This window comes from Pleurodeles waltl, chromosome 7, assembly GCF_031143425.1.
Source record: "Pleurodeles waltl isolate 20211129_DDA chromosome 7, aPleWal1.hap1.20221129, whole genome shotgun sequence".
NCBI lineage: Eukaryota > Metazoa > Chordata > Amphibia > Caudata > Salamandridae > Pleurodeles > Pleurodeles waltl.
The window spans coordinates 1,389,706,912-1,389,734,853 of record NC_090446.1 but is presented as its reverse complement, the minus strand read 5'-3'; the positions used below and the strand labels follow the sequence as shown (position 1 = coordinate 1,389,734,853).

General features: G+C 45.1%; 1 protein-coding gene across 1 annotated transcript in view; it reads left to right on the top strand.

Moving 5' to 3' along the window:
* SCAF1 (SR-related CTD associated factor 1) overlaps positions 1-12,603 on the top strand; it is a 210,647-nt gene extending 198,044 nt beyond the window's left edge. The window contains exon 11 of the mRNA XM_069200969.1: positions 11,744-12,603. Coding sequence (XP_069057070.1) covers positions 11,744-11,932 — 189 coding nt within the window. The 3' untranslated portion in view covers positions 11,933-12,603. The remainder of the gene's footprint in view (positions 1-11,743) is intronic.
* Positions 12,604-27,942: the final 15,339 nt, after the last annotated feature.

The window sequence follows — 27,942 nt, the reverse complement described above, 5'->3', positions numbered from 1 at the left end:
ATTGGGCTGAATTCGATGACATGGTAGGGGCCTCGCCCTTCAGTGCCTTCCACCTTGTTCCTCCTCAACAACCATGTCTCGCCTGTGATGGAACGGATGTTGTTCCGCTACTGTTCTGTCATGCCAAATACCCTGGGCCAATCTCCACCAGGTCTGCAACCTCTTCCTCATCTACGCACCACGAAGCCTCCTGCAAGCTTCTGCTTGAAGAAATCTCATCAATGCCATTAGGCTCAAAATTTCAAAATGTCTCAGAAGTGGAGATGACTCCCAGGACTAGGAGGGTGAGCCCCAGCTAGAACGGTTGGCTGCTGAGGAAAAGGTCTTCTCAACATTACACAGCCTTGGAAGTCGAGGCCCTGTCTCCTGACCAGCAGTCTGTAAACCTGCCTGCTCAACACTTGCAATCCGTGCAGTCCCATCCACGGGGCCAAGAGTCCAGGTTCGAAGCTGACCATCAGGCTTCTGGTCTGCCACTATGTCACGGCCATGGTCGGCACAGAACACACACTTTGAGCACTATGCCCAGCATTGGCTTGGCACCAAAGAAGATCATGAAGCAAAGACACCAACCACTCCCTTGGCGTCGACAGCTGCTTCAGAGCACACTTCAGAGCTGAAACCTTCAACGTTGAAGCATTGCTCGGGGTCAACGACCTACACGCCTGCACTGAAGCCCTCGACATTGAGACCTGTTCTCCAGTGACTTCAGGACAAAGTCGACACCCATCAGTGTCATATCCTCATTATTCTTCACACTGGATGTATCCTTACCCAGCCATTAGCACTGGCAAAGGCTGGCTAGAATTGCACACTCAGCTTTGCAGAAGCACTCAACCTACCACCACCAATCAAGAGCAAGAGGACACATAAGGCAACTAGCCCTCCGCCATTGCCTCACCCGCACACCCCCTTCCCACTTCCAGTAACGCCCCCTCGTTTCTGCCTGCTGACCACCTTTCCTTCACTCCTCAGGGGTCACCATGTAGGGTTTTGAAGGGGGGGATAGTCCAGGGGACCCTTTTTACCTGTATCTGTTGGATGATCCGTAGGATCTTTAGGATGTGGATCCTCCTGGGGACACAGACCCTCCTCTTTATCCTGCCCATCCCTTCGTGCCAGATGACACCACCTTTTACAATGAGGTCCTCGGCAGGGCACCTTCTTTCCATAAAAAGGAGAAGCTTAAGGGTGCCATTGAGCAGGATTTCCTGTTAGAAACCTTTTCTTCCTCCCAGCGTTCCATTCAGTACTTACCAGTGTTGAAGGGGATGATCAAACTGGCTTCTGATATTTCCAAGGAGCCAGTTAAAGCCCAGGTGGTCACCCATGGGGTACAAAAATATAGACGCGTCTGTATTAAAGGTCATCTCCCCTCGACCCATTGGTGGACCACACAGCCTGCAAAAGGACCAATTTACAGGGCACCAGCGGTGCACCACTGCCGGACAGAGAAAGAAAAAAGACTGACGTTGCTGGCAAACGTGTCGCTGCACAATACACCAACCACAGGTGCATTGCTAATTTAATCACTTTACTTTCCTGGTATGATAGTGCTCACTGGGCCAAAATGTAGTAGCTCCTCCAACATGTTTCCGATGAGTACTGCAAAAGGGACCAAGAGTTTTTCTCCAGAGGCAAACTCATGTCAAATACCACCATAAGATGTGCCGTTGATGCTGCTGACATTGCGGCATGCCTGGCTCTGTGTCCCTGGCTTCAAGCCAGATGTCCAACAGCATCTCATCACCCTGTCCTTTGACGGGAAGCATCTGTTCAGACCTCAGGCTAAGATGCTGAAGATGATCAAGAAAGACAGAGGCCTGCCTACCAGGGTGCCTCTCAGATCACTTCCCCAGGTGCCTTCACCTCTTGCTAACGTCAGCAGATTTGACAACCATCAACAAGGGGTTATTTTTGAGGTTCGTACAGAGGCAACAATTCCAGAGAAAGATGTAAGGGGGGCTCTCTCAAGGGAGCTGCCCCACAAAGCAGTGACTTGCCCCTCCTTTCCCCCGGTCACATATGATGCCTGTTGTGGGCCGACTCGAAGGGTTTTTCCCCACATGGCAGCTGATCACCTCTGACCATCGGGTGTTAGACATCATATGCCATGGTTACTGAAGGAAGCTGGCTATCTATGTAGTGTACCAATTGTAAAGGGACACTATTCAGGTAGTCGAAACAACCCTTATTTGTTTACAGGGTTAAAATAATAATACCAAATGCTCTCTTTTGTGGCCGTGTGGGCAAGCAGTGTAGGATTGTGGTAGTGCCAAGCATTTTGTTGAACACACGGTGTCAATAAATGAAACACACACTCAAGAAGAAACTCGAGACCAATTTAAAAAAAATACACATACTTTTATGGAATGTTTCAACACCAGAAAAACTTCACAGGAAGGTAAGTACTGTTGCAGTGTATCAATTTTTGTAAGTAACCATTCACTCAAATGCACTTTTATGCAGTAAAGGGACTTCCTTTGGATGCTGTACTTTTACTGCATAGGGGTCCTGGAAGTTGATTCTCAGGGGTCCCTTCAGGTCATAGGGTGTTAGGGGGACAAGGCCATAAGAAACACCAGCAATTCAATTTTACCTGCTCTTGGTTGTCTACAGGCAGAGATCCTGGATGGGTCAGTGCCTTGTGCACTGCACGGTTGGCTCAGAGGGGGCCACATAGAAACAGGCTTATAAGAGGGGACTTGGGGAGAAGTCTAGGAGCTCCCAGCGGGAAACTCAATCGGTGGTGGTCCTCGGAGCAACAGAACCCCATTGGTTGTCGTGGACCCAGGCTGTCGAGCTTAGGTGCAGCGGGTTTTGGTCTTTAGCACCCACAATTTTTGGGTGGGCCTGTAAGGAGGGGACAAAAACGGTAGGTCCTGGGGTCTTCTCACCTGGTGGGGAGTCAGGTTGGCCCTCCTGTAGTTCACTAGCTTTCTCCTGGGCGAAAGCTGCGTCGGTAGACCTGGTGGTTAGCAGAACGGTGAACTGAACATTGCTGTTGGTGCCTGCAGGGTGCAGGGACATAGCCCCTCCGCTTCAAGAGAGATGCTGACTGCTTGGTGAAGTGTTGGAGGCTCTCCAAGGCTTTTCGAGAATGCACAGCTGCAGGATGAGTTTAGTTGTGATTGTCGGGGCACATCTGTTCATGAAGAAATGTCCTCACATAAAATCTAATGCACCCTGCCTTAGGACTCTAAGGCCTTCTGTCGAGGTGTCTTGCATACATTTAGATGCATCTAAATGGCACACAGTGTGTCGTGTTGTCACTCATGGCCTGCACCATGACATGTAGTCTCTTAATGGCAGGCTGTGTGCAATTTTTAGGGGGAGAGGGGCCCATAAGGTGTCACAGTACATGCTGCCGGACTTAGGGACCCTCTCTAGTACCAGGTCCTAGTTACCAGGGGTACTATTTACCAGGGACTTACAGAGGCACTAGAGTAGGTGACAATTGTGTACGATTAGATGTTTTACCTTGTTTTAGGGAAAGAGCTCTGGCACTGGGAGCCTATTTAGCAGAAACCCAGTGCACCTCAGTTGAAAAACCTCAGTACCTGTGAGTGACTATGACCATGTTCAAATGGTGGCACTTTCCTGCAGGTACTGCTTGGAACTCACTTCCACGCCTCTCAACATCCCTCCCTGCAGACACAACCTCTCCCACAACACTAACGCCTGTTTCTGGAAGAGTTAGAGGCCCTCCAACTCAAGAGCGCCATGGAACTAGTGCCGCCACACCTACAAGGCATTCCCAAAAAGGATGGCTGCCTGAGAACTATCCTAGACCGCAGGCCCTTGAATAAGTACATCCTGTCAGAACACTTTCACCAGGTCACTCTACAGAATGTCATCCCTCTTCTGCAGCAAGGCGATTTCATGATTCACATTTTCACCAGGTCAATCTACGGAATGTCATCCCTCTTCTGCAGCAAGGAGATTTCATGATTCACATTTTCACCAGGTCACTCTACAGAATGTCATCCCTCTTCTGCAGCAAGGAGATTTCATGATTGCCCTGAACCTCAAAAACACCTACTTCCACGTCCTAATTCATTCAGCTCACCAGCACTACTTCCAGTTTGTGTCAAGTGGCAAAACATATTTGTTCAGGTTCTTGCTGTTTAGAGTTCCCACCACCCCTAGACTGTTAACAAAATGTCCATCAGTGGTAGCCATGTGTAAGGAAATGCCTCTATTTGCATGTTCACCCCCTCATTTTTTAACTGATGCTGCTGGTTTTTTGACTCAGAGTGCACTGAGGCCTGCTAGCCAGACCTCAGTGCCAGTGTTCTGTTCCTATACAAATTACTTGTCGGATTGGATGCACCCAGTTGGCAAGAACTGACTGCCTTACATGCCAAGGATACCATACACTAGGGACTTGTAAGTAAGAGTGTTCACTCAGGGCTGTAACACTGTTTATGCCACCCTTTGTGTGACAAAGTACAAAATGGCTCCCAGCCTGCCACTGCAAACTGGAAGGACAGTGTTTACACTGCCAATTTGACTTTGCTGTTTACACCAATGACAAAGCCACGTATCCCTTAACAGTATATGTAAGTCTCCCCTAAGGAAGGCCTATAGAGCCCTACGCAGGGAGATGTGTTTTGTTAAGTGGAACATATATTTTTAATATGTCTTAACAGCAATGCTTCCAAATTGGCGTGTTGCTGTGGATAAATTCAGTAGCCCCCCTGGCTAACATAGGGTTACCTGTTGGAGCCCCAAACCTAACTAACTCCTGAATGGGACTACCTAACTTTTAGAAAGTTGTCACTCTGTACTCCGGTTAGTGCATTGGCCTCCAGAGGCTCTGGCACATAGCTTTCTGGCCAGGTGGGGAGATTTGTGAATCACTCTAGTGTTCGTGGCCAAGGAACAAAGGCAGTAGCCGCAGAGTGAGGTGTCACCTCCTTTCCCAGGATGGCCACTCAGGGTATTAGCCCAAAAGGCGAGCTTCAAAGGTGAAGTCACTTTTGTGAGGAAAGTAGCACCAACACCCTTGAGCAAGATGCCTTTTGTCCCTGCAGAAAAATTGGACACCGAGTCAGTGAGGGAAAACTCGTTCCTAAACCAGTTTTACTGTGGGCGTGTAGCCGTCTGGTAGTCACACCCATAGGTTGTGCCACCAAGCTCCTAATGACCCAGGAAAGGGCTGTGCCATCTTAAAAGGGCCACATATGTGGCACTCTGGGATAGCCAGGTGCCACACATCACAGGAACTTAATTACTAGGTAGGAGGGGACCCAATAGTCTGCTGACTAGGGACTGTGTGGCCCCCTCAGGGCACTTTTCTGGGTTAACTATGGCACCCCTCGCACCCTTACCTTTAGATCATGCATGTAAAGAAATGGCTCCCTGTTGCAGTTACCCCCCACTTTTTGCCTGATACTGATGCTGACTTGACTGAGAAGTGTGCTGGGACCCTGCTAACCAGGCCCCAGCACCAGTGTTCTTTCACCTAAAATGTACCATTGTCTCCACAATTGGGACAACCCTGGCACCCAGGTAAGTCCCTTGTAACTGGTACCCCTGGTACCAAGGGCCCTGATGCCAGGGAAGGTCTCTAAGGGCTGCAGCATGTCTTGTGCCACCCTGGGGACCCCTCACTCAGCACAGACACACTGCTTGCCAGCTTGTGTGTGCTGGTGGGGAGAAAATGACAGGGTGCCATGCCAGCCTCACACTGCCTGTGGCATAGGTAAGTAACCCCTCTAGCAGGCCTTACAGCCCTAAGGCAGGGTGCACTATACCACAGGTGAGGGCATAGGTGCATGAGCACTATGCCCCTACAGTGTCTAAGCAAAACCTTAGACATTGTAAGTGCAGGGTAGCCATAAGAGTATATGGTCTGGGAGTCTGTCAAAAACGAACTCCACAGCTCCATAATGGCTACACTGAATACTGGGAAGTTTGGCACCAAACTTCTCAGAATAATAAACCCACACTGATGCCAGTGTTGGATTTATTAAAAAATGCACACAGAGGGCATCTTAGAGATACCCCCTGTAATTTACCCAATTGTTCAGTGCAGGACTGACTAGTCTGTGCCAGCCTGCTGCTGAGAGACGAGTTTCTGACCCCATGCGGTGAGAGCCTTTGTGCTCTCTGAGGACAGAAACAAAGCCTGCTCTGGGTGGAGGTGCTTCACACCTCCCCCCTGCAGGAACTGTAACACCTAGCAGTGAGCTTCAAAGTCTCAAGCTTCGTGTTACAATGCCCCAGGGCACTCCAGCTAGTGGAGATGCCCGCCCCCTGGACCCAGCCCCTACTTTTGGCGGCAAGTCCAGGAGAGATAATGAGAAAAACAAGGAGGAGTCACTGGCCAGTCAGGACAGCCCCTAAGGTGTCCTGAACTGAGGTGACTCTGACTTTTAGAAATCCTCCATCTTGCAGATGGAGGATTCCCCCAATAGGATTAGGGATGTGCCCTCCTCCCCTCAGGGAGGAGGCACAAAGAGGGTGTACCCACCCTCAGGGCTAGTAGCCATTCGCTACTAACTCCCCAGACCTAAACACGCCCTTAAAATTAGTACTTAAGGGCTCCCCAGAACCAAGGAACGCAGATTCCTGCAACCTAAGAAGAAGAGGACTGCTGAGCTGAAAAACCCTGTAGAGAAGACGGAGACACCAACTGCTTTGTCCCCAGATCTACCGGCCTGTCTCCCCACTTCGAAAAGACACTGCTCCAGCGACGCTTTCCCCAGGACCAGCGACCTCTGAATCCTCAGAGGACTGCCCTGCTCTAGAAGGACCAAGAAACTCCCGAGGACAGCGGCTCTGTTCACCCAAGACTGCAACTTTGAAGAAACTTCAAGACAACTGCGTTTCCCGCCGGAAGCGTGAGACTTGCAACTCTGCACCCGACGCCCCGGGCTCGACTTGTGGAGAAACAACACTTCAGGGAGGACTCCCCGGCGACTCCGAGACTGTGAGTAACCAAAGTTGTCCCCCCTGAGCCCCCACAGCGACGCCTGCAGAGGGAATCCCGAGGCTCCCCCTGACCGCGACTGCCTGACTCCCAGATCCCGTCGCCTGGAAAAGACCCTGCACCCGCAGCCCCCAGGACATGAAAGATCGGAACTCCAGTGCAGGAGTGACCCCCAGGAGGCCCTCTCCCTTGCCCAGGTGGTGGCTACCCCGAGGAGCCCCCCCGCCCCCCTTGCCTTCCTGCATCGCTGAAGAGACCCCTTGGTCTCCCATTGATTCCAATTGAAAACCAGACGTGTGTTTGCACACTGCACCCGGCCGCCCCTGTGCTGCTGAGGGTGTACTTTCTGTGCTAACTTGTGTCCCCCCTGGTGCCCTACAAAACCCCCCTGGTCTGCCCTCCGAAGACGCAGGTACTTACCTGCTGGCAGACTGGAACCGGGGCACCCCCTTCTCCATTGAAGCCTATGTGTTTTGGGCACCACTTTGAACTCTGCACCTGACCGGCCCTGAGCTGCTGGTGTGGTAACTTTGTGGTTGCTCTGAACCCCCAACGGTGGGCTACCTTGGACCCAAACTTGAACCCCGTAAGTGGTTTACTTACCTGCAAGAACTAACAATTACTTACCTCCCCTAGGAACTGTGAAAATTGCACTGTCTAGTTTTAAAATAGCTATATGTGTTTTATTTGAAAAGTATATATGCTATTGTGATTATTCAAAGTTCCTAAAGTACTTACCTGCAATACCTTTCATGCAAAGTATTACATGTAGAATTTGAACCTGTGGTTCTTAAAATAAACTAAGAAAATATATTTTTCTATACAAAAACCTATTGGCCTGGAATTGTCTCTGAGTGTGTGTTCCTCATTTATTGCCTGTGTGTATGTACAACAAATGCTTAACACTACTCCTTTGATAAGCCTACTGCTCGACCACACTACCACAAAATAGAGCATTAGTATTATCTCTTTTTGCCACTATCTTACCTCTAAGGGGAACCCTTGGACTCTGTGCATACTATTCCTTACTTTGAAATAGTGCATACAGAGCCAACTTCCTACAATGCAGGAATCGGAGAGAGGACTGAAGGACTACCAGGCTGCCTTGGATCCCCACAGAGTGGTTGCACGGTTGGAAGGACTGCAACACTTGGGCTAGCAATGTTTGTACTGAGTCTGTGGCTTCCGGCTCGGAGAAAAGTTGATTTCCAGCCCCTATCTACAGCAGTGACTCAAAAGATCAGTTGACTGATCTCCTGGAAACAGCTCCACAGCCACAAGAGCTGATGAAGCCCAAACTGACAAGTTGGTAGACCATTGCAGAAGTTTTGATGCTACCAGTTGTCGGGCACCCAAGAGGAAAAATCTAAAGATAGCCAAAAATGGCACCAGTCTGCGTGACGCAGGAGTGCTATTCAAGTCCGGATGTGTCCCACCCAAGGGACACTAGCCCCCACCTAAGGCTTTTGCTGCAACCGTGGTGCAGACTGACCTGTAGCCCAGCATTGGCTGGCCTGCTACTGCAACGTAGAGGACTTCGAGGGACCCCCCACCCCCACCCCCAATATCTGGGGCCAAGTTTGACCTCACTTCATCCGTGGACCGAGGCGTAACTACAAAGGCATCCTTGTCCACCACAGCTAGAGCATCCTTTGAGCATCTTTTGCCTACGCCCCTCAGCATCAGGACTACTCTGTTAATGTCCATGGTGGTTGTCTTGTAAACATTTGGCTCATGCCTTAAAAACAATCCGGTGGTCACATAACTGTCCAGAGTGTCCACTCTGGCCCCCTAGACCTCTGTTATGCTGCCGTAATTGGTCACCCAAGCCGGGCCGGATTAGTTTAGAAAAGTTTTTGTTGATCATTGTGGTTGCATTTAAAAGAGATGCTATCTTGTAAAATATGTATCTCCTGAACCCTCCTGTGGATTTTTTTCATCAAGGACTCTAAAAATTCATAATATATAATCTATTTTTATAAATTGGTGTCTTTCTTCCTTTTGTGCGTTGTGACTTTCTTTTTTCTTTGTTTGGTGCTGTTGAATGCTTTACACAGTTTCTTTGCTAAGCCTTATGGTTTGCAGCAACAGCTGCCCAGGGTTGTTAAGTAAACAAGCCTAACTGGGCCCCAAGACTGCATTTTTAAGTGTACTACACAATAAGGCCCCACTGCCACATTATGTAGTACACCGAAATCCTCACACTGCACCTGCGACGCAAAGGCATCCACATGTTCTCTTGCCAGGATAACTGACTGATCAAGGGGGCAACTTGTAGTGCCTTGCACACATGCAGGCCACCATAAACCTCTTACATGACCTGGGGTTCACCATCAGCACCACCGAGTCCCACAGTCAGCATCTCCAAATTTAGCCCTATCTATGGTCGGCTCTCACCTTAGTGGTAGGCAGTTCTACCAGGAGTTGCTCCCTCTTTTTCAGCCAGATCATCTGGTTACGGTCAGAACAGTAATGCACATGTGCCTGCTGTAAGAGTGCTTAGCGCGACAATGGTCTCAAGCAGAGGGTCACTGGGAAGATCTAGTGTTGATTGGGAGCCAGACTTAAAAATCTCTGCAGTGGTGGAACACCAGTAACCTGTTGCAGGGGGTCCTTTCTCTTCTCTACCCAGGTTCACAGAAGTAAGGTTGTCCTGCGTACTAACCCTAAGTTCCTTCCTAAGATGGTGTCTTCTTTCCACCTTAACCAATCCATAGAGCTGCCGCTTTACTTTCCCCAACCTGATTCAGTTGCAGAAAGGGCTCCCAATACTCTGCATTCTAAGCGAGCCCTTATGTACCATGTGTATAGAATGCAAACCTATTTCAGGACTCAGCAGCTCGTTCTTGCACTCTTAGTCACACAAGGGGTGGGCTCTTTCAAAATCAGGCATAGCCAGAGGGATAGTTAAATGCATTTAAACATGCTATGCAAAAGCCAGGAGACCTTTACCTTTCCCTCTCAGAACCTGTTCTACCAGTAAAAAAGGGGCCTCTATTGCCTTTCTAATTAAAGTTATGATAGTGGATATCTGAAAAGCAGCTACCTTGTGTATACCACACACTTTTGCTAAACACCATTGTGTAGACATGCTCCTGGCACGCCAACAAGCTAATGTTGACAAAGCTGCCCTTCATACACTTTTTCGATCCTTTGCAACATCTTCAGGCTAGCCTAATGCTTAGAGCTTGGCTGCTTTATAGTCTATGCAAAGCCCTGGGTATCTACGGCTACACATGCTTCGAATGGAAAATGTTACTTATCCTGTAAGCATCTTGTCGTACCATGTGGTGCTGTACACCTCACTCCCTGGAAGCCTTTTGTTGTTGCAGATGTAAATGATCTTTTCGTTGTCCATGGTTGTCTCTCTTTTCTGTATTTCTTTGCTCCATTTTTATCCATCTCTGCCGTGCGGAAAGCAATCTAATTATGGAGCGATGACCATCACCAGCAGTAGGTGGAGTTACTATGCCTCTTGACACGAAAATACTTTTTCAGAGACAAACAACTTACACACATCTGGGCACAACACTAGAAGGTAGGAGTATGCCTATCCTGTGTATCTGCAGCATTACATGCCTCAAACAGATGCTTACATAGTAAGTAACATGTTCCGTTTCAGTGCATCCAACTGCTGTAAAAGGGTGTTTTGAGTTTGCTGGACTGCAAATGTTATTTGCCCTCATTACTTCGCAGGTTAAGCTTGCAATATGCAAAAGATACTTCACTAACAGAAACCATACTATCTAGCTAAATACTGCTCAGCAAATACAAGCCAGCAAAAGCCAACACAGACACAAATGCCCCAAACAAACTTGCCTGCCTACATAAAACTCCTTCAAGATAATGGCCTATGACAAGGCCCCTTTCGTTATAGTTCTGAACCGCTAGTAATGTACTCAGCTTACCTTAATAACTTTATATCCACCCACTCAAGTGGACGTACTCCTGTAACCAAATTAACCTCCTAATTACTCATTCGTGACTGCACTTCCTCTGCTCCGTGGTACACTCCCTGCTTTTCACCTCATGCGCCATATGGACTTTTTTAAACCATTTTTATTAGTTTTCAACAACTAATTAAAAGCATATACACATGCATAAGAGTATAGTAGGATTAAACATTTCGGCAGGAACCAGTGGTTCAGAAACAAAATACAGTAACATTTTTGAACTACATATCACATCTCAAGGGTGCCATTACAGAAAAAATGGAAAAAAACAGAAGGATGTAATTGAATACGTGTTCAGTCCAAGGAATGTCATTTTTACATGTATGTAAGCAGATCGATTTAAAATAGCCCTTCGCGCACAGTCTTGCTTCCTGACTTGCTTGTGCATGGACAAATTTGTCAATGCTCTGTATGTACTTTGACTATAATCTTTTTTTTTTTTTTTTTTTAACCAGGATCTCACCATGTGTATTTTTGCATGTAAATGGTAGTGACCACTATGGCACGTAGACATATTTTACATAAATCAGTTCAGTTGTATTATTGAGATACTACATCCAGCCAAATACATTTTTATTTTTTATTTTTTTTTAACATCCAATCATCCATGCCCCCATCACTAGATAAGCCATCCATACTCTCCTATGTCTACTCTTGCCTGCTGCTTGTACTCTCAAAATGTATTCTTTCTGGCATGTTTCCGAAGTTATCTCAGTAATGTATTTAAGTAGTAGAAATGGGTGTTGTATGCAGAAATTAAATGAAGACTTTGAGGGCTGTAGGTGGGACTGGAGCTTCCAGTACTATTGAAGCATAATGTGACATGCCCATCTCTTCGGAAATTCTCTTGCAGATCTGCCACAGTAGGAGCGGCAAAATCAACCCCGTAAAGGTGAACACGCTGGTTAAGGCTTACGTACAGCGCTACAAGTACTTCCGCAAGCACGGCAAGAAGATGGAGGATGTTGACAGTGGCGGCAGCAACTACCGCAGGGACACTGGCAGCATGGACAAGGGAATCTTCTCCTTACCCATGATGTGAGCCCAGAGACGGACCCGCCTTTTTATTTTGTTTTCAAATTAAATTAAGGAGCCAGTGAAGCAGCGAGGCTGGCATTGTGTCCTAGTTCAATAAACTCGGAGGCAAAGATGTGATGAACTGTATCGGTAACTAGATTTCTGAGCAGTAAGGAGGAATTGAAAGGAAGAGGGTTGTGAGACTGCTCCTCTTCTGTCTCCTGGATACCGAGCTCAGGCCGAGTCCTGGGCGGAAGAGGAGTCGCGCCTGAACTCTAGGCAGGAGGTTGACAGACTTCTACTTCGGCCTTGCAGTCTCCCATTGTAAACGTTCTGCTCCAAGTTTCCCTCCCAACAAATGATGATTCTATTGATAAAGCACCTCTTTCACACTATGTAAATATGTCTGCTCCGTACTGGAGTTGCTGCTTTCTTACTTGCCCCTTTCGTCCCAGCATTCAGATTCCCATTTGTTGATTTTTATTTTTTTTAATTTTTTTTTCGCATGGTGTTTTGCGCCCACTTCTCTTCAAAATAATTTCTTCCAAATAGCAGCTATTTTATTTTAATATTTTTTTGGACACCCATGTTGTACCTCTTGCTGCCTGCAAAATGTTTCTGTACGAACCCCCTTACCCCAGCTGTAGCCCTCTGTTATCTCCGTTCTCTTTATAAACTGATGATACTTGCACTGTTTTGGTAAGTTGACTGGAACCTTCTTTCACGCACCCGCTTGTCCTCTGCAAGCATAGTCGCATTCTTTTCTGAAGTGGTGCTGAGTTCTCATGTCCCTTAAACTAGTGATGGTTTAGAGGTGCGGCCTCGCATCATGAAGTCCCTGACCCCTCTACACAGGACCTAGAGTCACCTTGCTCAGCGCCATCGTGTTGAATGTATCCCGAAGCCTCTGTGCCTCACCTACTCCGGGTATCCGTACGTGGTGCACCATGTCTGGATCAGTGTTTGGAGAGTGAGTTTATCTGCTCTAGGAGGGCACCTTTACAGTGTAGTGGCATACTCAACCCAGCTGCAGAGTGCATCTACAGGAAGAGACTGCATGTGATAAATAACCGCTTATTCCACTTTGAAGTTTCATGGGCGCTAGTGCTGCTTGAAAAGTATGAACACCACTGGCGATCTGAGGTGACACATGGTGTTCATGACCCAGTGGAGGAGATCTGTAGGCAAACTCTGTAAAAGAAAGTGTTTGAGGCATGAAGGAATTACTTCTATCTTCCCAACAAGGTTAAATATTTTACACTATACGGTGTGTTTTTGATTCAGGTGCCACTGAAGATTATTGGAATAATGCACTCAGTCTTTGTCTAGAGTGTAGACTGAGTCGCCACTTCGAGTGGGTCACGAACTTAAACAGATTCACTCAAACGTGTAAATCGTATGAAATGGTGCAGACTTTGTTGTGTCTAAAAAGTATATTTTTGCTGTATGAACCTTGTATGGGGTCACATGCTTTGATTATTCTTCACATTCGGTTATTTGGGTCTGATAGTTCTATAGTATTTTTCTCTGAAATTAGATTCTTGTGCGACATTGAAACTCAGCTCTGCCTTGCCTCATACTGTGTACCAACCTTAGATATTTTTTTTATGTTTTGTTTTTTCTCCACCGCCCCCACCGAAAATACTGGCGCCAATGCATTGATCTAGAAACACTTTTTATTTTTTTTATTTGACAGGTCTCGTGAGAATGTGTACTTGCTTTGCAGATTGTGAGGTACCAACTCTTATGCTTTTGAAGGCAACTCATTTGTCAAACACTTCCCCTGAGAACACACTACAGTATTGTGTGAAGAATAACTCGTAGGCTTGAAGAATTTGAGAGACAAGATATCATAATTGCTTCTTGTACCAGATGCATACCCCAAAACACGTGTTTCTGCTTTGACCCCAAAATCATTTATGCATTGTTGCTGCGTAGCACAATACTCTGGTATAGCTTTTGCAAAAGCTTTATTTTCATCTATTTAAAATGACATTCTAGGAAACCCTTGAAGGCGCATGTTCCAAGGGGGTTAGGTACAGTTATCACCATGGCTGCTAAAAAAAAAAAAAATTCAAACATATTTTTGTAAATACCTCCAACAAAGTTCTGAAGACTATCATTTCAACAGTAAATCCAGAACACCAAGAGGGTAGTCCAGCTTCGGAGCCGTGACTCTCGGAGTATAATGAGCTAGATGGACAACGCAGGGAATAGTGGAGATGATTTGGATGAGTTTGATGAATGAAACCTTTATGACACAGGCATCTCACATGAGAGAGTATAGTTTATTTCTGCTTACCAGCTACTTTCCCACTTGACACCTGAGGGATGTTTAATGCTCTTGCTGTGAAGAAAGCTTTTTTTTCCTTTTACAGTAACACCCACCGATGTTTGTCCATTTTGGCAAAATGTTTTTTTTCCCTCTTAAGAACATGTTATTGCTTATAGAAGTACGACGTAGTACATGCCCAAGTTAACCTTTATCATTAAGCACAACGACATTAGCATCGCAGCTAGTTTCACGTGCAAACAAACATTGCTGTACAAATCTCCATTGCCATGGGCACTCTGCAGTTGACATCGGTATCAATATTGCCTGGTTTGTTGCCACATTTCAATACCTTTTATCGGTCAAAACATACGGGTCGATAAAACACCATTGTTATCCTCTACCTATTCATGGCACCCGTATTTTTTAAACGTTTTTGGGGCAACCTCTTGATTCATATATAGCCTTTTCTGCTCTCAAACACCAATCCATATTTTTCCGTTGTGCCACGTGGGGTATCGAGGTTTGCTACATCACTGCTTGCCACAGTCCTCCCCATGTTACACGTGTTTGGGTGGTGTTTCATCGTCCTATGTTGCCAGAAGTTCCGTCAGGCGTGCATGTGAAGTATCATTTCTGAATGTCACCATTTGTGTTCAGTAACTTCTTTAGTTCAACCACTCTCAGGTATTGAAGGGCATCAAGAACTTCCTCCTCCTCTAGGGCAGTCAGCTTCTGGTCTCATTTATCTTTAAGCACTCTAAGTGGGTCAGGTTAATTAATTATTTCTTTTGATCTACGAAAGAGATTTGGATAGGATTCTATTTTCTAGGGGGTTAACCTTTGTTAATCTGGGCTGTCCTTGGCATATGGACATTCAAGGCATGCCTAAATTGCAAATAATGAATATGGAACTAATAGTTAACCTTTCCAAAAATATTCTTGCACATGTTCTGAGTTGTTTACATGGCTCAAATACAGGATTGAAGAAAGTGTTAAACCATCCCTCCAGGACTCGGTCTTTGAGACAATCCTCTGGCTGACTCTGAGGATATAAAAGCACCTGCCAAAATGGGGTTTCTCTCCGATACCTATAAACAGCAGAACATCTTCAGACACGTGCTCCTGGAACCCGACGCACCACTGTGTCGAATAATTTAATAGAAAAACATGCTAGTAAGAGAGGCAACATTTTCTTTGTTTTTTTCTTTGTTTTTAAAGTTAAATCTATTTGGCTGAACAGGGTTTTATATATATATATATATATCTAGATGTTCGATGGCATCTGTCGCTGTAGATACGCATGTTTTGCAATAGCTCGCCATCTGGTGTTGGGCCGGAGTGTTACAAGTTGTTTTTCTTCGAAGAAGTCTTTCGAGTCACGGGACCGAGTGACTCCTCCTTTTGTCTCCATTGCGCATGGGCGTCGACTCCATCTTCGATTGTTTTTTTTCCGCCATCGGGTTCGGACGTGTTCCTGTCGCTCCGAGTTTCGGAACGGAAAATTAGCTAATTTCGGAAGATTTTCGTCGGTATTGTTGCGTTCGGGATCGGCGTACTTAGATTCAACACCGCATCGAAGAGCTCCGGTGCCCTTCGGGGTAGTTTTTCGATCCCCCGTCGGGGCCTGGTCGGCCCGACCGCGTGCTGAAGAACGCCGATGGAACGGACCCCGTTCCGTTTCTGCCCCAAATGCCACAATAAATACCCTTATACAGACCAACACTTGGTCTGTAACCTGTGCCTGTCGCCTGAGCACAGTGAAGACACCTGTGAGGCCTGTCGTGCGTTCCGGTCCCGAAAGACACTCCGAGACCGTCGAGCCAGAAGACTTCAGATGGCGTCCGCGCCGACAGCCCACCGAGAGTTCGAGGAGCAGGAAGAGGAAGGTACCTTCTCGATCCAAGAATCGGACTCCGAAGGATTCGACGATACACAAACCGTGAGTAAGACGTCGAAAACCACACAGAGGAAAATTTACAAGGCCCAGGGGACGCCACTGCCATCAGGCCATGGCTCCACCCATAAATTCGGTGACCGACCGTCGGCACCGAAAACGGCCCAAACAGTGCCGAGATCGTCCGACTCCGGTCGAGACACTGGCACGCAGCCTTCTCGGGACCGAGAAAGTGCTGGAGACAAGCCTCGACACCGAGATGCCGGTGTGGACACGGCTCGACGCCGAGACAGCGGCACCGAAGAAGATCGACGCCGAGAGGTTTCGGCCCCGAAAAAGAAAAAAATCACCTCGGAGCCGAAAAAACACGCAGACAAGGTTTCGGTGCCGAAACAAACTGCAAGCGACCCAGCTTCAGGCTCTTATACAGAAGAGCACTCGCTAACCTCCCAAATGCAAAAGCATAGGTTTGAGGAAGAGCTACAATCAACTGATGTGGACCATACGCAAAAGCGTATCTTCATACAGCAGGGGACAGGAAAAATAAGCACCCTTCCCCCCATTAGAAGAAAGAGAAGGTTGGAGTTCCAAACTGAACAGACACCACAACCAAAAGTGGTGAAAAGAGTTACCCCACCACCCTCTCCTCCGCCCGTGCTTAACGTCTCACCAGCACGAACTCCATCACACTCCCCAGCTCACACCACCATAAGCCAGGGTGACCAAGATCAAGACGCATGGGACCTATACGACGCCCCAGTGTCAGATAACAGTCCGGAGGCATACCCTACGAAGCCATCTCCACCAGAAGACAGCACCGCGTATTCTCAAGTGGTGGCTAGAGCAGCACAATTTCACAACGTAAGCCTCCACTCAGAACAGGTCGAGGATGATTTTTTATTCAACACACTCTCCTCCACCCACAGCTCATACCAAAGCCTGCCTATGCTCCCTGGTATGCTCCGGCACGCGAAAGAAATCTTTAAGGAGCCGGTCAAAAGTAGGGCAATCACACCAAGGGTGGAAAAAAAGTATAAGGTGCCTCCTACAGACCCGGTTTTCATCACTACTCAGCTGCCACCAGACTCTGTCGTTGTAGGAGCAGCTAGGAAAAGGGCCAACTCTCACACATCTGGAGATGCACCACCCCCAGATAAAGAAAGCCGCAAGTTCGATGCAGCTGGTAAAAGAGTCGCAGCACAAGCTGCAAACCAGTGGCGCATCGCGAACTCCCAGGCACTACTTGCGTGCTATGACAGAGCCCACTGGGACGAGATGCAACATCTCATTGAACATCTGCCCAAGGACTTACAAAATAGGGCAAAACAAGTGGTTGAGGAGGGACAGACCATTTCCAACAACCAGATCCGCTCCTCCATGGACGCTGCAGATACAGCTGCACGGACAATTAATACATCTGTAACTATCAGAAGGCATGCATGGCTCCGAACGTCTGGATTTAAACCAGAGATTCAACAAGCAGTTCTCAATATGCCTTTTAATGAAAAAGAACTGTTCGGTCCAGAAGTGGACACAGCGATTGAGAAACTCAAAAAAGATACGGACACTGCCAAAGCCATGGGCGCACTCTACTCCCTGCAGAGCAGAGGGAATTACAACACATTCCGTAAAACACCCTTTCGAGGGGGGTTTCGGGGTCAGAGCACACAAGCCAGCACCTCACAAGCAACACCGTCCAGTTACCAGGGACAGTATAGAGGAGGTTTTCGGGGACAATATAGAGGAGGGCAATTCCCTAGAAATAGAGGAAGATTTCAGAGCCCCAAAACCCCTACTACTAAACAGTGACTCACATGTCACTCACCCCCTCCACACAACACCAGTGGGGGGAAGAATAAGTCATTATTACAAAGCATGGGAGGAAATCACTACAGACACTTGGGTTCTAGCAATTATCCAACATGGTTATTGCATAGAATTTCTACAATTCCCTCCAAACATACCACCAAAAGCACAAAATTTGACAACACACCATTCCAATCTCCTGGAGATAGAAGTGCAGGCACTATTGCAAAAGAATGCAATCGAATTAGTGCCAAACACACAAATAAACACAGGAGTTTACTCACTGTACTTTCTGATACCAAAGAAGGACAAAACGCTGAGACCAATCCTAGACCTCAGAGTAGTGAACACTTTCATCAAATCAGACCACTTTCACATGGTCACACTACAAGAAGTATTGCCATTGCTAAAACTACACGACTACATGGCAACTTTAGACCTCAAGGATGCTTATTTCCATATACCAATACACCCATCGCACAGGAAATACCTAAGGTTTGTATTCAAGGGAATACATTACCAATTCAAGGTACTGCCTTTCGGATTAACTACCGCACCAAGAGTCTTTACCAAGTGTCTAGCGGTAGTCGCTGCACACATAAGAAGGCAGCAAATACATGTGTTCCCATATCTAGACGACTGGCTAATCAAGGCCCATTCGTTAATACAGTGCTCAAATCACACAAATCATATCATACAAACCCTCTTCAAACTAGGGTTCACCGTCAATTTCACAAAATCCAAAATTCTGCCGCGCAAGGTACAACAATACCTAGGAGCCATAATAGACACATCAAAAGGAGTAGCCACTCCAAGTCCACAAAGAATTCGAAATTTCAACACCATCATACAACGCATGTATCCAACACAAAGAATACACGCAAAGATGGTACTACAACTCCTAGGCATGATGTCTTCATGCATAGCCATTGTCCCAAACGCAAGACTGCACATGAGGCCCTTACAACAGTGCCTAGCATCACAATGGTCACAAGCACAGGGTCACCTTCTAGATCTGGTGTTAATAGACCGCCAAACTTACCTCTCGCTTCTGTGGTGGAACAACATAAATTTAAACAAAGGGCGGCCTTTCCAAGACCCAGTGCCACAATACGTAATAACAACAGATGCTTCCATGACAGGGTGGGGAGCACACCTCGATCAACACAGCATACAAGGACAATGGAACGTACATCAAACAAAACTGCATATAAATCACCTAGAACTTCTAGCAGTTTTTCAAGCACTAAAAGCTTTCCAACCAATCATAGTTCACAAATACATTCTCGTCAAAACAGACAACATGACAACAATGTATTATCTAAACAAGCAAGGGGGGGACGCACTCCACGCAGTTAAGCCTGCTAGCACAAAAGATTTGGCGTTGGGCAATTCACAACCAAATTCGCCTAATAGCACAATTTATACCAGGGATCCAAAATCAACTCGCAGACAATCTCTCTCGAGATCACCAACAGGTCCACGAATGGGAAATTCACCCCCAAATCCTGAACACTTATTTCAAACTCTGGGGAACACCTCAGATAGACTTGTTTGCGACAAGGGAGAACGCAAAATGCCAACACTTCGCATCCAGATACCCACACAAACAGTCCCAAGGCAATGCCCTATGGATGAACTGGTCAGGGATATTTGCTTACGCTTTTCCTCCTCTCCCTCTCCTTCTTTACCTGGTAAACAAACTCAGTCAAAACAAACTCAAACTCATATTGATAGCACCAACTTGGGCAAGGCAACCCTGGTACACAACGCTGCTAGACCTATCAGTAGTACCCTGCATCAAATTGCCCAACAGGCCAGATCTGTTGACACAGCACAACCAAAAGATCAGACACCCAGATCCAGCATCGCTGAATCTAGCAATCTGGCTCCTGAAATCCTAGAATTCAGGCACTTACAACTTACCCAAGAATGTATGGAAGTCATAAAACAAGCCAGAAGGCCATCCACCAGGCACTGCTATGCAAGTAAATGGAAGAGGTTTGTTTGCTACTGCCATATTAATCAAATACAACCATTACACACAACTCCAGAACATGTAGTGGGTTACTTGCTTCACTTACAAAAATCTAACCTGGCTTTCTCTTCCATTAAAATACACCTTGCAGCAATATCTGCATACCTGCAGACTACCTATTCAACTTCCCTATATAAGATACCAGTCATTAAAGCATTCATGGAGGGCCTTAGGAGAATTATACCACCAAGAACACCTCCTGTTCCTTCATGGAACCTAAATGTTGTCCTAACTAGACTTATGGGTCCACCTTTTGAACCCATGCACTCCTGCAACATACAGTTCCTAACCTGGAAGGTGGCATTTCTCATCGCCATTACTTCCCTAAGAAGAGTAAGCGAGATTCAAGCGTTTACAATACAGGAACCTTTTATACAACTACACAAGAATAAGGTCGTCCTAAATTTTTGCCAAAGGTTATTTCACCGTTCCATCTAAATCAAACAGTGGAACTTCCAGTGTTCTTTCCACAGCCAGATACCGTAGCTGAAAGGGCACTACATACATTAGATGTCAAAAGAGCATTGATGTATTACATTGACAGAACAAAAAACATCAGAAAGACTAAACAACTATTTATTGCATTTCAAAAACCTCATGCAGGAAACCCAATATCAAAACAAGGTATAGCCAGATGGATAGTTAAATGCATCCAAATCTGCTACCTTAAAGCTAAACGACAGCTGCCCATTACACCAAGGGCACACTCAACCAGAAAGAAAGGTGCTACCATGGCCTTTCTAGGAAACATCCCAATGCAAGAAATATGTAAGGCAGCCACATGGTCTACACCTCACACATTCACCAAGCACTACTGTGTAGACGTGTTATCCGCACAACAAGCCACAGTAGGTCAAGCCGTACTAAGAACATTATTTCAGACTACTTCCACTCCTACAGGCTGATCCACCGCTTTTGGGGAGATAACTGCTTACTAGTCTATGCAAAACATGCGTATCTACAGCGACAGATGCCATCGAACTGAAAATGTCACTTACCCAGTGTACATCTGTTCGTGGCATCAGTCGCAGTAGATTCGCATGTGCCCACCCGCCTCCCCGGGAGCCTGTAGCAGTTTGGAAGTTACCTTCAATTATTTATATATGTATCATCTCAACCTTAAATAGGTGCATACTTAGTCACTCCATTGCATGGGCACTATTACTACAATTCAACTCCTACCTCACCCTCTGCGGGGAAAAACAATCGAAGATGGAGTCGACGCCCATGCGCAATGGAGACAAAAGGAGGAGTCACTCGGTCCCGTGACTCGAAAGACTTCTTCGAAGAAAAACAACTTGTAACACTCCGGCCCAACACCAGATGGCGAGCTATTGCAAAACATGCGAATCTACTGCGACTGATGCCACGAACAGATGTACACTGGGTAAGTGACATTTTCAATCTAGATAGATAGATAGATAGATAGATAGATAGATAGATAGATAGATAGATAGATAGATAGATATATTTTCAAGCCCATTGTAATAGGAAAACGTGCCCTCTTATCGGGCTGAGCACACACTGTCCTGTTTGATATTTTGTCTTTAAGGGATTATAAGCTGCAGCCTTCCCATCATACAGTGCTGGGTCAGCGAGTATATATATATTTTTTGTGGTTAACCACAACAGACCCCAAAATACTGCTACCTTTGAAGCGCTTATTTTGGCCTAAAATGTGCACTGCGTGGATTTCTTTTTTTCTTTTTGTCTTTTTCCCTATGGTGCTTAGCCTCACCCGTCAATGGGGCCACTATTCCTTTCTTTCTTGGACAAATGGCCTTCATGTGGAGGACAAGCACAATGTGTATATCATCTGTCATGTGCATTATTACTCCATCACAAAGTGTAAAATATGCTTGGTGATGCCACATAGGCATGTCTGGAGAGAGGTTCGCTCCAGAGAGAGCCAGGCATTCAGCCTGATAGTCCACCATCTTCAGAGGAGAAAATGACCGATCACCCTCTTCTTTAGAGGGAGGTAACCAGGGCTTCATCTTTCATATCCGGGTAATCTGGCCACTCCTCGAGTTACAGGTGTTTTCACGCTGGGTCATCATGAGATGCATGCTCCATTGACTGAGAGGGCTAGATGCCAAGCGTCAGTAGCTCCTTTTCTGGCTTTTGTTTTTTCTTAGCTATCAAGGTCTTTGTCAACATTTAGGACATCAGATTCTGAAAGAGTTCCTGTTCACTGTGTGACCCCAAGAAGTCACACACTGACCTGTAGTGACAGCGTCAGAAAATGGTGGCATATTCTAGGTCTCAAATTCGCTGGCACTTCATGTACTGAAGTGTACCCACCTATTCCGGTGTTGCATCTCATTTTCTGAACATAAACTGAGAAGGAAAAAGAAGACATCATAGAATTTCAGTACTGGTGACACCTTCTTTCAAGAGGTTACCACCAGATTTCTAGAGAAGCTTGATATTAAGATGTCTGCACCTTTCTATGAAGCCTTAATCATTTTTGAGATCTTACAAAGCCTTAGTTTTTATGGTATCCCTGCCCACCAGGTCTGTTAAGGCTATAAAAGCCCAGACCTCCAGATTTAGATAATTTGTTCCCGAGGTAAGTCACCTCCTGATTCTCTAGTTTGTCAGCAGCTAAAATGCCATGAAATGTATCCAGCTCTACCTCTCCAGAAACAGGAACATCTGTTACTGCCTGGGAGTGGCACATTCACTGCCTTATTGGGCTGAGACAACAGAGAAGTATGAGATTGCCTGTAATGTTTTTCTTACCGGCTTCCTCTGCGAGAAAGAGAAGAGTTTTAATACTCTATAAATGAGGGATGATTGTGTTTGAACAAACTATCAGTGCAGCAAAGCATCCAAGTGTTTCATGGCAACAACTAACATCACTGACACCTCAATGTCAGCAAACGTCTATGGACATGTGTTTTATCTGGCTTCTCCCTATTTGGACCACATGCAGACAAGGAATCGTAGTGTATGGGGACGGAAATGAAACCATTGGGTCCAATTCAAAATTATGGTTGTCAACCGCAAAAACACATTTCTACCTTTTTGAAAACGATAATAACTCCTGCATCAACGACTACCAAAACAATATTTCAAGCACAGACAGGCTCCACTGTCAAGACAATCACTTCTCTTTGCTGCCAACAGAGAGCATCCTTGTATGAAAAATATTTCCAGCCATTTTCCCACTTGGCACAGCATAAAAATAGACATTTGGGTGCTGAATATTATGAAGTCTGGTTACAAAATCAGATTACATTCCTTATTCACATTACATACATCCAAAAGTGTTCACAGCGTTCTCCGTGAAACATTTAACTTGAGAAGTAAAATCTCTTCTTTGTACATTGCAGAAATACAAGGGACTACAGGAGAGCATATTCCCATGCTGTACATGAAATATGCCAACACAATGATCGAAAGTAAAAATTCTGCATGTGAGGACTTCATCAAAATTTCCCACTTCTTCGCCAGGGAGATTAAATGGTATCAGTAGACTTACAAGATGTCTATTTTTTTTTTTATTTTTTTTTACATCCCGTTTGCAAATCACATCAGAGGTTTAGTTCAGTGTCAGGATTCCTATATTCTGTCTTCAAGAATGTCTTGAAGATCAGTGGTGTCAGAAGGCGAACATCTGGAAAAGAAGACTTCCCTAGGTCTGACATTCAGTGTCTTGCATGGTGGTTCAAGAGAGTGAATATGCCATGGGTTTTTCAGTTTCGGAAATCTCACACTGCTGTCTAAATCATTACTGATAGATTACTTGAAGGCTGCTGATTTCATATGGAAGATACCTGCTGAGACATATGCTCACTCATTAAGAAACTGTACGATATGAACCTACTAGATTTGAAATGTTTTCACATAGTTTTGACGACCTTACTACTATCCATTTTGAATTTTACAGTGCAGATTCTAAAGGACAACACGGCCACCATGCATTATATCAACAAATGCGGAGAATAACTTCCAAGAGACTTGCCAAGGGAGGCTTAATTAGCCTGGTGCAGGGTACTTTAATGAAATAATTGTCTAAAGGCAGTTCACCCTTTAGGTCACAGAACTGGAAAGCCAAAATCCAACATCATCAGCAGACATCTTCTAGAGCATCACAAGTGAGTGCTAAACAACATAATCCTACAAGACATATTTCAGGGTAATTCACACCGTAGTTAGACTTGTTTACCAAAGGAGAAAATGCTAAATCTCTTGCCTTTGGTCCAGTATCCCAGAGGTCAGGACATTCACCTGTGCCTTTTCTCAGATTCCCCTGCTTTCCAAAAATCATAATGTAGATGATGCAGTATAGAATCTGAAAGATCCTTATTGCTCCAGGGTGTCAGGTAGAGACTATGGAGGCTCTAATCTGCTTCACCTGGTACTTCGTCACAAGAGAATTTGCTCTAGCATGTCAGGCAGGATTTTCCACCACAAACTGCACTGGCTAAACTTGGCTGTGTGACTCTGAAGTACCAAGAATTTGGCTACCTGAATCTTCTAGATGGCTGCATCAGAATTCTGAAGAGTCTGGCAAAAAGACCATCCAGTCACTTCTCATACACTTTTGGATTGCAAAATTGATGCATAAGGAGCATTCCAGACATTCTTGTAGACAGAATATATGAATCCTGACCTGTCAAAGAGAGACCCTTACCTTATCCTCTTTATTTGGCAAAAATCTGTCCTTCAGTTCTCTTCTGTGCTTTGGCTGTCGTCACTGCATATATGAAGCATCCATCCCAATCCCTCCTTTTCTTCACCATCCCTGTGATTAGAGATTTTTCTTGAGGGTCTAAATAAAGTATTTCCCTGTGTCCGAATTTCTTCTCTATGGCAACTAAACATTGTCCCCTCCAAACTAATGGACCCTTCATTTGAGTCCATGCACAAGGCAGACCTTCAAGACTTTTCCTCGAAAGTTGCACTTCTCATAGACAGAACTTCAGCCATAAGGGCGAGTGCTCCCCAAGCTGTGTGTTTGGGTGAATGTATCTGATTTTCAATCGTAACAGTTTATTTTAGAACCCCTCATTCTTTTCTTCCCAAAATGATCTCCGATTTTCATAGTAATCGCACAGCCTCATTCCTAGCTTTTTTCTATAGCATTCATCTGTGGCAGAAAAGTCACTTTGTACATTAGATTTGAAGCTGGCTCTAAAACAGTACATGGACAAAATTAAAGCCATTAGAAAAACTGTGCTGAGGTATTCTGTTGTTTATGGATTCAAAAAAATACCCATAATGGACAACTAGGGTTGCCAGAAATAAACATTTCCTTCTGCTGCTGTTAGAAATAAAAGGAGCAAAAGGGTTTCTGGGAGTGTTACTCTTACAAGGGTCAGGCTGAAGTAAGGCCCCATAGTAGGGCAAGAGGGCCAAAGCACTACCAATACCACAATCTAGTAATGCTTTGATCAGGTACAGAACAAATCCTGATAAATGCTCACCAGTGCATTACTGTGCATACATATATAGCTATTGAGTTCACACTTCAGTCCTAAAGTAGATGAAGGCATACCAAATATTATATATGACTGTATCACCTTAATGGACAAATCTCAGAAAAAAATAAAGGAGACTAAGACTGTGCTCATTTTGGACATTCTGCAAGAACCCAGATCTCCAAGGTAACAAGCACCATGCCCGTTAATGTTTTTTGTGAATTGGCCCGTGGTATTTAGATAACACCTGACAATTCTGAAAAATGGTCACTGCTGGATATCCTTATCGTTTACACCTTACTAGAACAGGGACTCCATAAGTAGCTGTTTGTGAACAGTTCACATCCTTACAGCTTAGACGAAGGGAATACAAAATGTAGCCTGCTATCAACTAAAATGCACTTCACACCATTGAAGGTGCAAATCTACTGGGATCTGGATTTTGGATTCTGTGAGGCACGTCTGACCGTCCTTGAAAAAGGTTAACATTGACCACAATAAATTTAAGACCGCTGCATTCATTATCAGTTTTCTAATCAAATTATTGAGGTGCAGGCACCTCATTTTGTCGGCAAACGTTCACTTCAGGGCACTATGATTTTAGGGAACTGAACAGGAACACAAGGAAGCGGAAAGTCACAAGAGGAAAATCAAGAGTAAAATTAATGGCAGTTGGAAGGAAAGAATACATTCAATATACAGGGTTGACCACACAAAACAACTGTGAAAGTCCTTAACTGGTAGCCTTGATGCGGATTGCTGGTTTGAAAGCTTATGTGGACAGTAAGGTTGTAATGTTTTCTCTGGATTGAAGAAAGTCCTTGATTTATTCAAGCAGAAAGTGGAATTTTCCAAATACGTGGGCCAGTGTCTTTGCTCCAAGTTTGCATTCTTTTCGGCATACATTGAGTGAGTTGAGAAGCATTGGTTGACCTGATTTCTTGATGGTTTTTATGGAGAGGCCAAGGGTTGTCGATAGATAAGGCCTGATTTGTATAGGGCTTAATGCAAAATACAGAATATCTTGAACTTTAGCCTGGGTTGGGCTGGGAGGCAATGCAGATTTACCAGGTGTGATGATGTAAACTTTCCCTGGGTTGAAAGCGAATTCTGGCAGTCTCATTAAGTACCGTTTGCAATTTTTGAATTTGAGATTTTCTTTCTGGCCCACATAAATATTCTTAAAGTAGTCCAGTGTAGGAAGGAAGAGAGTGCCCTTATTAGTTTCTTTTGAGGGTAGTAGGAGAGGGCTGAAATGTCTTAGGATCACCATAGTTATTTTTTAATATGTATATATTGGAGGATCGAAGGGGGCATATCTTTGTTGAAGATAATTTTCATGTTTTTTTTTAGTACTTGCTGATGGTTGAAGAGGTTGTCTCCTGTATTGGGCCAACCAAATAGTACTGTGTTGTGCATCTTAGAGCTGTTATTCAAATGGCAACCTTGGTTTTGTCTCTGGGCAAGGAAACTCCCTCATCCAGGAGATAATGTGTTCCATGCAGGCTAAAAATCAAAATAGTTTGGGGGCGTTTTCTTACAATCTGAACAATATTTAAGTCATCGGTCTATAGCTACAACTGGATCTGATTTGAGTCAGTGATTTGTGCCGGGGTTCGTTATATTTGTTAAATAACAAAGAAGACAGTAGTATACTGTTTTCCACATGGATTTTGAAGAACCAATTATGCCAGTCAGGAATGATCCAATCCATTCTGGAGCATCACTAGAAGACCTGTCCTGTCTTTGTCTGTTGATGAGGGTACAATTATCTGTGTCACGTGCAGCAGAGAGATTGAGGATCAGTGGTGCTGGCTGAGTTGCGTCCAGAGCTATTAAATGTTTTCACATGTATTAATAATACTTGTGTTCCTTTTCCTAGCATAAACCTAATTAGTGACTCTATAGAAGCTTGATGGCTTCCAGATTATCTTAATGTTATTTTTGGATTCCCTTTAAAACATAGCAGGTACTTTTCCTTGTCGAATCGAGGTGTTCCATACAAAGCACCACCGAATGGAAGTATTCTTTCATTTATGTAGCAGCACCTAGCTAGGTAAAAAGGTTTGAGACTTATATTTGCCCCTGATACTTGGTCCATAGTCTTCTGAGTGATGTATTCAGAGGAGTGTAACAGGTGCTGGAAAGTTGAATGTACTAGGACTATTACATTCATCTTGAAATGTGGGTAATTGTTCTTCACAAAAAAAATAGATAATTGTGTTTCCTAGCTGGGTGGATGGTGTGAGCTGGTCTACTGGGCTATTTGGAGGGGACATTTGATCAAAGATTGTGAACAACTTGCTGGTAAATTGAAAGAAGACAGTACATGATGTTTAGAAACTTCTTAGTTCTATTGATAGCTTTGTGATACCCTCTCATGGATTTTGCATTTGACTTTGCACACATCTGGTTTGGATTTCTTCCATGTACATTCAGGCTTGAGACCAAATCCATTTGCATTCATCTGCTTGCAGGCACAGTTATACTACATACACATCCCATATCAACCAATCCATGAGTTTCCTACTTACGTCAGACCCCACAGAACACTGGTGAAAGGAGTGACCATTGGATTTGTAAAGGACCTAAC